The sequence below is a fragment of the Myripristis murdjan genome, chromosome 6 (genome assembly GCF_902150065.1).
Source record: "Myripristis murdjan chromosome 6, fMyrMur1.1, whole genome shotgun sequence".
NCBI lineage: Eukaryota > Metazoa > Chordata > Actinopteri > Holocentriformes > Holocentridae > Myripristis > Myripristis murdjan.
In genome coordinates, this window is record NC_043985.1 from 7,843,582 (window position 1) to 7,859,845 (window position 16,264).

At 41.1% G+C, this 16,264-nt stretch overlaps 1 protein-coding gene across 1 annotated transcript; it reads left to right on the top strand.

The window, feature by feature from the left end:
* The first annotated feature begins 347 nt into the window (after positions 1-347).
* LOC115360445 (aminopeptidase N-like) lies at positions 348-16,264 on the top strand. Its single transcript, XM_030053365.1, has 23 exons — positions 348-484; positions 3,051-3,148; positions 3,994-4,110; positions 4,523-4,709; positions 4,919-5,061; positions 5,906-6,042; positions 6,359-6,485; positions 8,328-8,482; positions 8,660-8,773; positions 9,381-9,524; positions 9,665-9,730; positions 10,758-10,823; positions 11,008-11,180; positions 11,310-11,389; positions 12,209-12,339; positions 13,286-13,341; positions 13,533-13,680; positions 13,812-13,903; positions 14,024-14,134; positions 14,283-14,450; positions 15,680-15,820; positions 15,910-15,991; positions 16,078-16,264. Exons 1-23 carry the CDS (start codon positions 348-350, stop codon positions 16,237-16,239), a joined length of 2,835 nt encoding a protein of 944 aa, XP_029909225.1. The 3' UTR covers positions 16,240-16,264.

Here is a 16,264-nt window from a genome sequence, read left to right on the forward strand (position 1 = left end):
CCAGCGCGCTCATGAGAGCTGTTCTGGCCAATACATCATCCATTATGTTCCAGTACATGGAGGGCTCTATAATGTTGAAATGGACGGGCTGGAACAGCAGTTAAATGCTGGCACTCGGTGGCGTTTGCCAGTCTGCCAACAACTCAGCGAATTACAGCCACTTAGTTATAGCAACCAGGCTTATGTTCACTGGTGTTTTAGCGGCTATTCAGCTTGCAGTTCTGCTGACATTTTAGCCCCAGTAAGCCACTGGAGTGACGCTTCATTAGTTATTATTTTAGACATTGTTTTTAGGCTTTTTTATTTTTATTTTGCAGCTTTATCCTCTTTGTGCTGTCTGCAAGAGCATGGAGAAAGGCTGCCGAGTCAGCAGGCTGTGTGTCCTGTTTGTGCTCTTAGCTCTAGTCTCTGTAGCAACCATTGTCACATTGTGGACTCTTGCCCTGACAGGTGGTCATGATGATGTCACAGCTCCTTGGGACAGGTAGGCAACTGGTCTCCACTTTAGAAGACCAAACCGGTACCCGTGTTCTGGGACTGGGATCCTGGTAGCTAATAACTTCTGCCCTCTGCCTTCTTGTTTTATATCTTAAAACTGATTTCTAACTCAACAATATGAATTGTATCCTGTATGCTGTCATGGTGGGAGAAATGTTATGCGACAGTACAGTTCTCTGCTGAGCTGTGTGTGGTGTGGGTTCCTACAACACACCTGAGGGAATGAAATGAGTCAATATCACCATAAGATGCCTTTGAGACTTCCCCATTTCCAAAAGAAAAAGCTGAGATTTTCCACTGAACTTCATTTTCATTGTATTAAGTAGATGTTATGCATTTTGGTCAAGCTCCAACACTTTCTATAAATTAACTGCAAGCAGACAATGTACATGCAAACAGCAAAATATGTCCACCCTGTCACAGACAAATTCAAAGTAGAGTAAATACATTGTAATTACATAGTGATTATAAAATGTACATTTTCAGAAAGCTATTTAGTCCCTTTCTCAACAATATATTTTAGTTAATGGGAAAAGTATTTGGATAATAATGAAATTATGGCAAAGTATTTGTTTCTCTATACAATCTGTGAGAGTTGCACTTTCTTTTCTAAATAAAATCTAACAACAAAGATACACTACTCACAAAAAAGTTAGGGATATTTGGATTTTGGGTGAAATTTATGGAAAATATAAAAAGTTCACGCTACAGTGATATTATATCATGAAAGTAGGGCATTTAAGTAGAAGCATACACTGGTGATTTCCTCATCTCAAACAATTTCTTGAAACAAAAGCCAACAACAGTGGTGGATATACCACAACAAAAAATGTCAGTGTCAATAACTTGTCATGTGCCCTTGAGCATCAATTACAGCTTGACAACGACGTCTCATGCTGTTCACAAGTCGACTTATTGTCTGCTGAGGCATGGCATCCCACTCTTCTTGAAGGGCGGCCCTCAGGACATTGAGGTTCTGGGGTACAGAGCTCCGAGCCTCTACACGGCGACTCAGCTGATACCATAGGTTTTCTATGGGATTCAGGTCCGAGAAAGTGCAGGCCACTCCATTTGAGGTACCCCAGTCTCCAGCAGCCGTTCCCTAATGATACGACCTCGATGAGCTGGAGCATCAAACACCTGATGTGAATTTTGCCATTAAGCTTGTTAGAGAACAGCAACTTGTGCAAAAAGTACTGAAACATTGAACAGTTGGACATGTGCATTCAAAAGTTTACAGAAGGTCACATTAAGTTCACCTGTAAAGGTTATAATGCATTTTAGGTTCATCCTGAAATTTCACCCGAAAGCCGAATATCCCTAACTTTTTGTGAGTAATGTATATGGTCAAACTTTCAAACTACACTATTTGGCCCTCATTTGTTTATAAAGGAATCACACAAAAGGTTTTGCTAACTTGTGAAAATAATTTGTTTATTTTCATAAAACATGAAAATGACAGGGTGGACAATGACAAGACAGGGTGGACATGTGAAATGTCACTGAATGGCCTCATAAATGCAAAAAATCTAAAGGAAATGATGTAAATAAATGAATGAATGAATGAATGAATGAATGTCAGAGGTCCTTTTGCCATGTAGGGGGAAATTACCAGTTGAACAGACTGGTTTTGATCCACTCTACCTGCATGCGGCCACTGAATAAAGATGCCCAAAATGAGCCATTAATGTGGCCTTCTAGTATTAAACATCATTCTGCACAGTGAAAGTCAAACATTCACCTGTAGAACAAGAAGAAAAATGTTTTTAAGTGGAAAACGGTTGATTTAAAAAAAAAAAAAAAACAGCATGTTACAGAGAGATCACTTAGATGCGTCTCCAAACAGTCACTCCCTTTCTGCAGAGACATGGCTCAATTCTGCAGCAGCTGTGCCAAGCAGACGGTTCTGCTATTAGGCAAAGTATCTGCCAGTCATGGTACCAACAGATGTCCTCCCGGAGACTTGGCCAATGGAACTTGTTTATGCCATTGCAGTGCATACACTTAACTTTCACACTTTGCCCTTCTGCATCCATGATGACCCCTGGGTACGCTTCATTGTCCTAATTAACGACGCACCACTCTCCAATGTGCTTTGCTTCGGTCATTTCTGGTCTCCTTGGGTTATCTGGTGTCTTTCCACATGCTGGGGACTCATCAGATGAAACAGGAACATCAGCTAGAGCGACCTCTTGAAGGTTGAAGCAGGGGCCGTCCAAAACACCTTCCTCCCTTTTACACAGACATGAAATGTCTGGTTAGCAGTGAGTAAACTCACCCAAAAACATGCACCACACAACCTGGATGAATTCACCTGCGATCAGAGCGAGCATGGCCATAGTAGGACAAACAGCTAGACAGTGAATGAGGAGTGGAAGAGGCAAAAATAAACGTCTTGCAGAGTTTTGCGTTTATTCCAAGTAGTGGTGAAGTCGCTGCCCAGATGTCAGATTTTGAAAATGAACTGTAAATTTCCAAAACTGCCATTCAATTTCTGCTTATGCCGATTGTTTTTTTTGTTGTTGTTGTTGTTGTTGTTGTTGTTTTCCTAGCTACCGTCTCCCTGCCTCCTTGGTCCCTGAGCGTTATCATGTGACCCTGTGGCCTCGCCTCACCCCCGAACTCTCCAGCGGCCTCTACATTTTTACAGGTGAGGAGTCATGTGACGTTTCTTCAGCACATGAGTCCATGTCATACATATGAATCAGGACTGTGGTCAACACCACCTACAGTCAGGTCCTGGCGACATGGACAAATTTAAAAATCACATTATTTTTTACCAAATACATCAATATCAATATTGTAAAGACAAATAATAGAACAGCCAGAGCGATCAGGTAAGTTCACAAAATCTCGTCCCTTCACTGGAAAGCCTTTAAAACCAGGACATGACAATGCTTCAGTCAGATCACAATTCACACATCACTATTACAATATCCAAAATCCCAGACAGTATTTGTTTCATATTCATAATATCGATATAATATCAACATATTGCCCAGCCCTACCTATAGCTTTGACCGCTGTAAATCCTTTTTTTGTAATTCAGTTTCAGCAAGTGAAACAAGTGTTGGTGCACTGAGCAGCAGGCCTGTACCTGCAGTATGGAGACTCCAAAACGAGGCTGACTATTTTTATATTATTTATTTAGAGTTAACGTTCTGTTTCCAGCATAAAACACTTGACAGTGATTGACAGCAGGATTTCATTAATTCCTTGAACTTACTGACCTCAGCTAAACTGTTTGTGTCCGTCCAGGATTTTGTGTTGTAAAAATAAAATTATGGCTGTTTCTAACACTTCCAGTCACTTTATACACTTCACTCAGTTGTGATATACATAGCAAATTATGGTCCATTAGTCTTACATTTCTGTCAACTTTGGCCACTTAATTAATGCAATGGCAAAATTAGGTGTTTTACATCACAGGCCTGTTCTCACTGCTCAACTTATTTCTCTATGAGCATTAATAGTCCTATTATATCCATCCATCAGGGAATTCCACGGTGGAGTTTGAGTGTGTGGAGGAGACAGATTTAATTCTCATCCACTCCAACAAGCTCAACTACACCACGCTGAACAACACACACATGTGTGCGCTCACTGCTCCAGGTAAAGTACACACCCAGGTAGACTTACAATGCTGTGGGTTAGTTAATATTAGCATTACTCATTGGAAACAAGCTGGAAATAGCAAGATTAAGCACATTCTTGTAATTAGCTAAATATAGGGCTAAATATAAATGAAGTAACTTTTATTCCATTTTGTGTCAGTAATTTGTTCTTGAAAAATGACAAACAGAAATGCTAAATGATAACATTACAGTTCAGGTTCTTTATTATTATTGAACTACCTATTCAATAATAATAACAGGCCCTAGCCAAAGAAAACTTTTAACAGTTGAAATTTATGGGCGGTTTCTTTTTTTTTTTTTTTTTTTTTTAATATCTCATGCATCAAAGTCAATGAAACCAGACCACAGCTTTTGTTTGTTTGTCTCTCCTCATGTCTCTCTCTCCCCAGATGGTGTGTCTGCTCCAAGCATTCAGTCCTCCTGGCTGCAGCCTAACACTCAGTATCTGGTTGTACAACTGGACTGGGAATTAACTAAAGGGCAGAAGTACCAGCTGTACGCTGAATTCAGCGGAGAACTCGCTGACGACTTGGCGGGCTTTTACAGGAGTGAATATGAAGAGGATGGAGTCCAAAAGTAAGTCCAGTCTGAGAGGGAAATGCTGAATTGAATTTTATAAATGACAAAATAATTAGAAACTGAAGAAGGCCATGTGGTGACAGAGACTCAGAGTGAATGCCGTGACATAGCTTAAACTTTTTTTTTTTTTTTTTTAATTTACTTTTAATGCTTTGATGGACAGTTTTCAAATGTTTCTTGTGTTGGTGGCTGTTCTTCACCATCAGGGTTGTTGCCACCTCTCAGATGCACCCAACTCATGCCAGAAAGACCTTCCCCTGCTTTGATGAGCCAGCCATGAAAGCTGTTTTCCACATCACTCTCCTCCACGCCCCTGGAAGTGTTGCCCTGTCCAATGGCATGGAGAGAGGTGTGTGCAGCCTGCTCCCATAAAAATAAAGCCTCTTCTGCATTAATCCAGAGGACGAATCCTGGTTTCAGCCATTTTTATAAATGGGTGAACTATACCTTTAAAAACAGTGTACAAATAGTGCATGCAGCATTTAAACAAGTTCAGTAGTAACTAAGCTCCTAAACTTTGCAGCCAAATTTAGAATCTATTATGGATTATGAATAATTAAACCAGTTGAACCAAAGATAATGCAGCATAATGAGAACATCAACAAGGTGCCCATTAAATATCATCCAAGGTCATTAAAAGGAGCTTTTCATCTTTAAAAAGGATGCAGAGTTTGCTGCTGTAAACACGGTTCAGCTCAGGCGCTCTGCAAGTAGCCTCATCTGCAGATCCAAGAGTCCAAAGCACCGCAATAAAAGCTCAAGCCAAGTCATTTATTTTCTTTGAAAGTGCCAACGAAATCATAATTCAGCCTTAACGTCTCTATTTCAAAGGGAAGCCGATGAAAAGGCAGATAAAATGGGAGAGGCATTAGCTGTCCTTTCCAGTTAAACCTGTGATAGTGCTCTTTGTTGTCAGTCCAGACACCACAAGAGGAAAATTGAAGGAAAGGAAAATTATGTAAGGAGTCGTGTCAGCAGGATTCATGGTGTGTGTTTAACAGTTAATTTGTGGAGCGCGGCTGAAAATTGTTTGCCCTCGTGACCGCCTGTTCACCCGTCCTAAACCAACAGGCACACTGCACGTCCAGACATCACATCAGCATAATTCCCACAAAAATAGCCACACATATGAAACAGCAAATCAGTCAGACGACTTGCAGACGGCCTCAACAGTCGGTTTGCTCCCTCTGCAGAGGTTGTTAACCGCAGTGTTGACGGAGTGGCTGTCACACAGACCAGGTTCGAGCCCACCAAGAGAATGTCCTCCTACCTACTGGCCCTCGTCGTCTCTGACTACACACACCTCAGCGCTAAACAAGGAGACACACTGGTAACTATCCTGTCATAGACTGTGGGTCCACGTCACATGGTTTTTCAGTGAGAACAAAATGTGGACTGCTGATGCACTGTTACTGATATAATATGCCATAAATTATAATATTTGTTTCGATGCACATTATGAAAAAAGGTAAAGGAAAAAGTTGCCTTATGTGTACTAACTGGTTGTGTCAAAGAGAGACTCAACCTTTTGTCTCTGAGGCTGGTGCCTTTTAAAAGTGACTGCATTTCTAGCTACATTGTTGTGTCCTATTAAGTGATTCTGAATAATAACAGATGCAAATAAGGGATGTGTATTTTGTCTGCAGATCCGTATCTGGGCCCGCAGGAAGGCCATTGAAGAGGGACACGGAAACTATGCCCTCAACCTGACTGGACCCATTCTGGACTTTTTCCAGCAATACTACAACACCTCCTACCCTCTGTCCAAGTCAGGTGAGGCTGCTCTCTGAAGCTGAATGTGCACTTGCTTCCATCTACCACACAACTGAAGGGCTAAGAACACTTGAAGACAGCAAATCATGTTTCAAGACATCAGAGAGTAACAAGGTAACCTGTACAGAGTAATTAAACCACAAAAACATATATATAGTCCAGTCATTTTATGAAAAAACCTAGGACAAATTGCAAGAGAAGCAAACTCAACTGATTTTGGATCCTCAGTTTGTCCTGAGTGAGGGGAAAAAAGTCCCAAGGAATCCCATTGGTGGAAAGTTTTGAAAATCACCTCTATATGACCATATATTACCAAAAAACAGCCTTTTAACACACATGGGAAAGGGGTTCAACATTTTACTTTCAGATATGACTATAAAAATTCACAAGTTGATTACACACACAAAGACAAGAAAAAAAGTCAATTACAAGTTCTTTGAATTATTCTGTTTACACATGCATATCACACATTATCTGATTTGATATGCGATATTTAAACGGTGAATTAATTAAAAAGGTTACTATATATATAGTAACCTTTTAATTAAATGGGAGTTTGGAATATAGTAACCTTTTAATTAACTGTTTAAATATCTGTTCTGGCTTTTATTCCTTATATTCCTTATTAGTGCATATCAAATCAGATAATGTGTGATATGCATGCATAAACAGAATAATTCAAAGAACTTGTAATTGACTTTTATTCTTGTCTTTTTTGTATGTAATCAACTTGTGAATTTTTATAGTGATATCTGAAAGTAAAATTTTGAACCCCTTTCCCCTGTGTGTTAAAAACAGTGGGTTTTTTTTTTTGTTTTTTTTTGGTAATATGTGGTCATAAATAGGTGATTTTCAAAACTTTCCACCAATGGGATTCCTTGGGACTTTTTTTTCCCTCACTCAGGACAAACTGAGGATACAAAATCAGTTGAGTTTGCTTCTCTTGCAATTTGTCCTAGGGTTGACCCCAATTTTGGCCTAAAATTACTGGACTAATACCTGAGGCCTAAAGCCTGTGAGGAAGGGCACCAGGGCTTGGGTGCCCAGGGATGTCATTTGAGTTTCGGGTCCCTGGGCCTACAGAAAGATTGCAGTCAACTCCGGTTTTGGGGACAAACAGAATTACAAAGTTTTATAATCAATAGCAAAGCTATCACATACAAAAAAGACAATATAATAGCTGCAGCTTCCTCTGTCTGACTGGTGGAATGCTCATAGAAAAGTCTGCACAATATGCTTTTTTCTGATTTCAGCTCATGAAAGATTCTTTGCAAAGGTGAAAAAAAAACAATGTCCCTTTAATAATGAAATACTACTTAAGACCCTCCTGCGCGGCGACCATGTACTCACCCAGTCGGAAGCACAGACATCAGGGACGTGCTACACCCCTGCCCCAACGTCCATGCAGTAGCCAGAAAAACAGAACTGCTGTGGAGAAGACAGACGAAACCTTTGAGCTGGAAATGCACCACCAATCCTTGACAGGAACTTTTCTGCATTTGGGTTCCCTTCAGCTACAAAAGTTCACAGTGAAATGTAAACTGTAGCTAGGCTGAGGAAACACATTCATAATCACAGTCACCTTTATTTCCAGTCAGATTACACTGATTCCTTGACCACTGATGTTATTCCCATCATTTAAAAAGTAGCTAACCCTCAAATTAAGGTCCTTGGACTTTTGGGCAGGCAATGTCAACACCTGTTGTACTGTCAGTGTGATGACATCATCTGTGACCTAAGATCAGGCGCCCTCCTTTTCACCACCAGAGGTCAGGCTTCACTCAGATTCAGGTTTTAAGGTTTAGTTACTTTTTAACTCACGCCTCTTTCTTTGCCTTGTAGATCAAATCGCTCTGCCAGACTTCTATTTCGGGGCGATGGAGAATTGGGGTTTGGTCACATACAGAGAGGCCAACCTGCTCTATGACCCTGGAACCTCCTCCAACAGAAACAGAGAGACCACTGCCACCATCATTGCTCATGAGCTGGCCCACATGGTGAGCTTTTATTAATTCACCTGTCTCTCATGGTGTATTTGCTGTAAAAAGTGCTGCATTTAGTGCTGTTTTGAGGGCAGCTGTGAATCTAAACAACTAAAGATAATGCAGCAATGAGAACATCAACTTGTTAATGAATCAGTTGATTATTGGACTGATTTAATTTGTCCTGGCCAGTGGTTTGGTAACCTGGTGACCCTGAGGTGGTGGAATGAGGTGTGGCTGAATGAGGGCTTTGCCTCCTATGTGTCCTACCTGGGAGCAGACTACGCTGAGCCGACATGGAACGTGGTGAGGATCCAGTTTCATTCTTTATTTGAGTCTCGGTCTTTTAGTCTCTTTAATTTCTCTTTCTGGAAACAGATCCCCAGCTAACTGAGCCAACTAACTCTGTCCCTTTCCAGGAATAGTCCAGTGTTTCAGTCACAAGAATCTCTCTCAAGACTTGTAACCGAAACGTTGACTAACTCTCTGAAATAAATCAGTGCAGAGGTGAAAAAGTGTGTGTGGGAATTGACGACTTTCTTCGGAAAAAGATCTTCAGGGACTCTGATATCCCTGCAGCACACAAGAGACAAAGCAAGGAGTCTGCCTGCTGCCCTCAACTCACACACATAGTGGACATGGGCTCCAGCACACTGGCTCTGAGTTAAAATGATCATATGAAACGTACAAATGCAACGTATCCATGGTTTGCAAAAATGTTAAATGCCGCCATTTTTTCCTGGCGACCCGTTTCTGATTGGTCCTACATGTGGACCGGGCTCAGCACATGGCTTTATTTATTTTTCTACAGATATACAGTAACTCCACTGGACAGATTGTATGATACTGATTAAATGCATGGAGTTATGTATTTTTTTCCTCTCTCTATTTTTTTTTTTTTTATCTATCTCAGAAAGACTTGATAGTGCTTGATGACATCCACAGGGTGTTTGCAGTCGATGCCCTGGCTTCCTCTCATCCTCTGTCCTCTGATGAGGCCAGCATCACGCTGCCAGAGCAGATCACTGAGCAGTTTGACGCCATCTCATACAGCAAGGTACGCAGGCTGCACAGCGAAGCACCACCGCTACAGCTATACACCAGAAGGTTTTGATGAATCTATGACTTTATCGACCTCTAACAGTGATCAGTATGAAGCACATCACCACTGACAGAACCGAACTTGTGTCTCCTCAGGGTGCCGCAGTGTTGAGGATGTTGTCGGATTTCCTCTCAGAGCCAGTCTTTGTCCAAGGACTCAGTGTATGTTTTTATAGATTTTTGTGCACATATTTATATATGCTGAAACATTTTGGTGGCTTATCGAAGTAAAGAACATGTTGTATATGGAGAGAACATTTGATTATATGTATAACATGGTCATTTGCACCAAAAATGCCACCTGGTAATAAAGTCCTGTATTATTATTTACCCTTAGGATGAAGTTAGTTATGAGAGTATGATGAAGTTAACTTTAACTGTGTTGCCATCAACCCCCTTTTTATGCACACTTTGCCTTATCAAATAAAAAAAATGCTTGATGAAATGGCAAATGTTGAATAAAATTACATATTCACTTGAGGTGGATGCATTTTTTTTATTTGATTAAAAGAAATGCAGTAACAGACCTTTTTCAAAGCAGCCGTTTTTACATGAAACCACAGGCTTAACACAGGTGTTACTGAGATTAATTAAGGTTCTGTTCATTTTAGGTCTAACAGAGGCTTTCAAGAGGCTTTTTCAAATGCAACACAACCTTAATTAATCATTAGTATCATTAGTACCATCTGTGTTTACCTGCCATTTTATGCCAAAGCGGCTGCTGTGATAATGGTCTATTTGAGATGGAAACACATTTGCCGAATAAAAACGGCACTTGTGCTTCGGGATTTAATCACATGACCCGTTGCCGTTTGACCTTTGACCTCAGACAGAGCTGCTGTCCGTGCGCCGTGACAGCAGGTGCATGTGGATTCCTTTGTCTCATACCTGCAGAGACTAGAACGGTGACATCAGATGGGAAACAACAGAGCAACACAAAGATTTATAAAGATTTCCAAGTTCAAATGCCAGAATTAATCTGAGCACAGCAGCCATGTAGCCAGCAAATTAACTGGTTGCCTATAGCGACGGTCATATGATGTTGACATACAGGGGTTTTATTCGCTTGAACAGGTGTTATGCACCTTAATCACTTAGATTTTTTTATGGTATTTCCAGTAATTTGACTATTTCCTGGACATGCATCTCGTGACCGTATGATAACCTGTGCTGTGTGTATTTTCTGCAGTGGTACCTCAATGACTTTGCTTATGCCAACACGGTAGGGACCGACTTGTGGGACCATCTACAAATGGTAAGATTGACAAGGAATTATTCACTTTTTCATGCAGGTTGCAGGTCGAGCTGTTATGAATGCGTATGTTGCATGGAAACGGAACACAGATATCTGTTGTCCCAAATGCAGACAAATTGAAAATGTGCAGATACACATTTTTTTTTTTTTTTTAAAGTATCTTTCTGTTTCTGTTTGCTGATAGGCCGTGGAAGACAAAGGCGTGTCTCTTCCACGCACGGTCGATGACATCATGAAGCGCTGGGTGCTCCAGATGGGCTTCCCTGTCGTTACCATAGATACCACCACAGGAGCCGTATCCCAGGAGCACTTTCTTCTGGATGCAGACTCCAGTGATGTGGTCACATCGCCCTTTAAGTACTGCTTAAACAAAAAACATTGCAGTGTTTTTTGTTTTTTTGGATGTTGAAAGCAGTAGCAACATCTTGAAAAAACAAGACTTGTCTCATATTTGTCACTCCCCCCTTCCTTCACTGTTTTCCTCAGCTATGAGTGGCTGATTCCTGTCAGGTGGATGCGGTCAGGTGAGATGCAGGCAGACCTCTGGTGGCTGATGGAGAGGACAGGTATGGAATCATATAAATGGCTCCACCAGCTGCCAGCCGTCAGTCTGAAGGGGCTGGATCCAAAAGTCTTTGCTCAAAACATCCAGTTATTTGGTGCTTGGGTGTGACACCATAAAGTTTTGACATTTCTGCATTACTGGTGACTCCTTTCCTGAGTTTTTGTGTTTGTTGCTGTAAAGAACATGAAGGAATGCATGAAACTGTTAAATGAAATAAACTTCAAAACTAGACTTTAGGGGGAAAAAAATGAAACCTAAATTAAATGAGTTTTGTGTAGGCTACTTACAAAACTAACTAAAGTAAAATAAAATACACAGAAAATGCCCTTCGTTTTAGTCTTTGTCAGTTTAGGTCAAATGTGATTCAGCTGCCTTCACAAACTGTTGTGTTTGTGTTGGAAAACCTTTTCTAAAGCAACAAATATTTAAAAATGGCATACAAATAAAAACGAATGAAAAACTTTATTAACACTGATCCACTGTGAGGTAATCCAGTGGGTTTTGAAAGGTTTTCAAGGACCTGTTGTGGAATTACTGATTTATTAAATAAAGGCTGAGACCAATTTTAGGTCAAGGTATTTCTAAGGAGTCCTCACTTCTGTCTAAATGTTTCATGATGAACGTCTGCAGCCTTGAAGCAGTTTTGTCACACCAACAGGACGACTAGAGAAAAGTTTTCTCAGTTGGTTGAGTGTGTGTGTGTGTGGAAACGTTGTCACACAGTGATGTTTGTATTTTCCATCACAGTACCCAGTGAGGAACATGCCATCCCTCATTTGGTCTCCTTTCTTTCATTTCCCTCGCTCTGTTTTGGTGTCAGCGGTGAACGTGGACATGAAGAGCGGCTGTGATTGGGTCCTGGCCAACATCAATGTGACCGGATATTACCGGGTAAACTACGACCTGGCAAACTGGGAGAGACTCCTCGCACAGCTGGACACGCAGCACCAGGTACACAGGAACTTTTATTTATTCATTTATTTATTTTATGTCATTCATTGAAAAACAAAACAAAAAAAACAATACACTATAACCACAACATTCCCAAATCTCGAATGAAAGGGAGCAGAAAGAAGAATAATCTTAATTAATCTGCTGCTTTATCCCAAAAAATCAATTTGCAATGCACTTAAATTAAAACAACAACAACAAAATAAACAAAATTAAAATAAAATTGCTGCCGGCCACAACACACACAGTCACATTCTTTTACCTGAGTTTCCAATTCAATTTATACCATTCAAACGTTCAAACGTCCATTTTTTTTTAATATACATATAGGCTACTATACCTTTCATGACAACGATTATGACAATCAAACAAATAACATATTTCATTATATTTCCTTAACATACTGGCTTTGATTGTTCTTTTAAATGTAACTTTGAACTTGGATTCTCTGGTTTCTTTGTTCAGATTGTTCCATAAACTGATTCCTTTCACAGAAATGCAACGTTCCATCAGTTTAGTTCTGAATCTTGTTTTTTTTTTTTTGTTTTGTTTTTTAAAGATCTCTGTTCCTTTTAAGTTATACTTGCTTTCTCTTTTCTCAAATCTTTTCTGAATATTGATTGGTAAAGTTTTTTTACGAGCTTTAAACATAATTTGCAGAATGCTGTAATCTACTAACTCATGAAATTTCAACAATTTTAACTGAACTGATTTGTTGGATCTCTATATGGTTTTCTACTTATTATTCTTATAGCTCTTTTTTCTAAAATGAAAATTGACTGAGTATATGTTTTACAAGCATTTCCCCAAACTTCAACACGGTATGTCAGATACGGAACAATCATGGTGTTTAAAGTGTGGCCGGCTCCTTTCTGTCGCTGCAGCTCATATTGAATCGTCTGCACCTGCTGCTCTTCAAATGTCTTTCATATCCTGTTTTCTGCAGGTTATACCACTGATCAACAGAGCACAACTTGTGGATGATGCTTTCAATCTGGCCAGGTAGGTCACCTTTGGGCATCTGAGATTAATAGTAGCATTCAATTTTACTCACAACATTTTACCTGTGCCAGCAAATCAGTTCATGAGTCACTAACAGCAGAGCACAAAATTGCCTGCAGCTTTTTTTTTTTTTTTTTTGGGGGGGGGGTCAGAATATTAACAATAATTTGGATGATTCCTCCTGTGTGCAGGGCCAAGCTGCTCCCCACCACTCTGGCACTGGGGAGCACCAGCTACCTGTCTGCAGAGAGGGAGTACATGCCCTGGCAGTCCGCGCTGGATAACATGCACTATTACTACCTCATGTTGGACCGCACTGACGTCTACCAGCCCATGCAGGTACATGATGTGTGTTTGTGTGTGTGTGTGTGTGTGTGTGGGAGAGAGAGAGAAAGTGTTCAAGTCCATTAAATCAGTTCAAATCAGCTCATTTTAATTCAGTTCAGTTCAGTTCCGTTCAATTCTTCCAGGACTACATGAAGAGGCTGGTGATGCCTCTCTTCCTCTATTTCAAAAACATGACGTCAAACTGGACTCACGCTCCAGACAGACACACCGACCAGTGAGTGTACCTCGACACACACACACACACACACACACACACACTAACACACACTCCACGCAAGAGCCTGGAAAAGAGACTGCATACCTGCAACCCCGATGATGTTTCTCTCACCTACAGGTACAACCAGGTGAACGCTCTCCGCATGGCCTGCAGCACCGGGGGAGCCGAATGCCAAAACCTGACGACCACATGGTTCAAACAGTGGATGGATAATCCTCAGCATAATTTGTCAGTGATCTTTCTATCTATTGTCTATCTGCATAGAGTCTTGTGGACTGCACTAGAAAAGGCAAATGACTGCTTGATCATGCTTGCCCATTTGAATGCACTCTTTTTAACATTCAGTTCAGTCACTTGATCCTTATTGTGTGGTCAGGATCCATCCCAACCTGCGTTCCACAGTGTACTGCAGCGCCATGGCGGCAGGTGGCGCTGCAGAGTGGGAGTTTGCCTGGTTCCAGTTCAAGAAAACCTCTGTTGCCACTGAGGCCAGCAAACTCATGTCAGCTCTGGCCTGCACCAACAGCCAGGAGCTGCTGAAAAGGTTTGTGTGTTGGTGTGTTTTCTCCGACTTTTGTGCCTGTGAAGACCAAACTTTCAGGACAGAAAGCAAATTCATGTCTTATTTGTTGAGCCATTAAAACCTGGTTGATCATGACGAAGCATGGCAATTTAACGGAATGGTAAATCCAATTAAAACACAGATTTTCTAATTTGCTCGTATTCTTGAGCTCTATTTTCATCATCCTTCAAGATCTGAGAGTTCCTATAGACACTGTAAGTGGAGTTTACAGAGGCTCCATTTTCTACAGTAATTCATTCCATTAGGACTGGAAAGCCTTTAGCTCTCACCACCACCTGTCCAGCAAAGTGAAAACATCCCACTTGTTGGAATTGAACTTCCTCTTTCATGGCGTAGCCACACAAGGCAAGATATGGTGGGTGACTGACTTGGCCTCAGTTCATTTTCTATTGCTGTGCAAAGAATGCTGGGATAGCTTGACAAGCAAACTGGCAGCCCCAAAGTAAAAATTCAGTTAACGTTATGCAAATGCATGAGATATTGGCTGTGTGAAACTGTTTGCCAAACTGAAGACATGTTCACACTCCAACGTCACATTTTTGCTGTGCCGCTACGTCTGATAAAGAGCCAAGATGTCTTTTGATGGAAAAAAGAGAACAAAAACAAAAGAATAAAAAAGTCTGTACTTGTTGGGAGCAGACAGGTGCAGTTTGCTGGTGTTCTTTGACAGGAAATAGTTCCTAACAAAGCCTGTCACATATAAGGGCTGTGATTAGGCCATACATGTAGGTCATGGTTTTTGTACTGGACTGAAGGGAGACAGGGAGGAGCACACAGAAACTACCTGGATGGAAAGATTGCACTAGGACTAAGAAGAGATTTTTTATTTATTTATTGTTTATTTGTATTTATTTTTTTGCATTTTGGATGAACTGTTCCTTTACCTTGCTGAAAACACTTTTTGAATCAAAAGTTTCCATGAGATTTTTAATTCCAAGTTTATAATTTCATCAGGTCACCTAAAAATGTCATTAATTCAACAGCGTAAAGATATCTGATTTGATCTCTTGCTTCAAAATATTTTGTCATTTCATGATTTCTGTGAAAAGAAGCTTTGGAAAACGGGAACAATTAGCCGTCAGTGAAACTCAAGTTTTTAACTATTATCACTGACACTGAAGCTGAAGGATTTTAAAGACCCACATGTACCTGGGCATGTGTGGCATGACCTGTCCTCTCTGATCCTGCAGGTATCTGTCCTACACCTTGCAGCCAGAAATGATCCGCAAGCAGGACGCCACCTCAGTCATCGTCTCTGTTGCCGGGAACAGAGAGGGACAGGAGCTGGCCTGGGCCTTTGTCAGGGAGCACTGGAAATACATGTTCACACAGTGGGTATCAGCTGAGTAGGTGTGTGTGTGTCTGTGTGTGTGTGTGTGAACAGATGGATTAGTTGATCTTCAGTTGATATTTTTTTCAGATATGGCGTTGGCTCCTTCTCCTTTGCTTCTCTCATCAATGGAGTCACCATGCGCTTCTCTACCTCTGCTGAGCTTCAACAGGCACGTGCAGCTCCAGGTCATTCCTCTGTGTCATATGAAGGTCAAGCTGTTGTCTTAACCTGCTGTCCTTTGTTTTGCACGGCTAGCTGAGGGAGTTTGAGCGGGAGAACGGCGCAGCGGGCTTCGGCTCAGCCACACTGGCGGTGCAGCAGGCCCTGGAGAGGACCACGGCCAACATCAAGTGGCTCCAGCAGAACAAGCAGGAGGTCCTGGACTGGTTCAGCAGGCAGACCGCCATCACAGAGTGAGGCGGAGTGACCACATCATGACTGC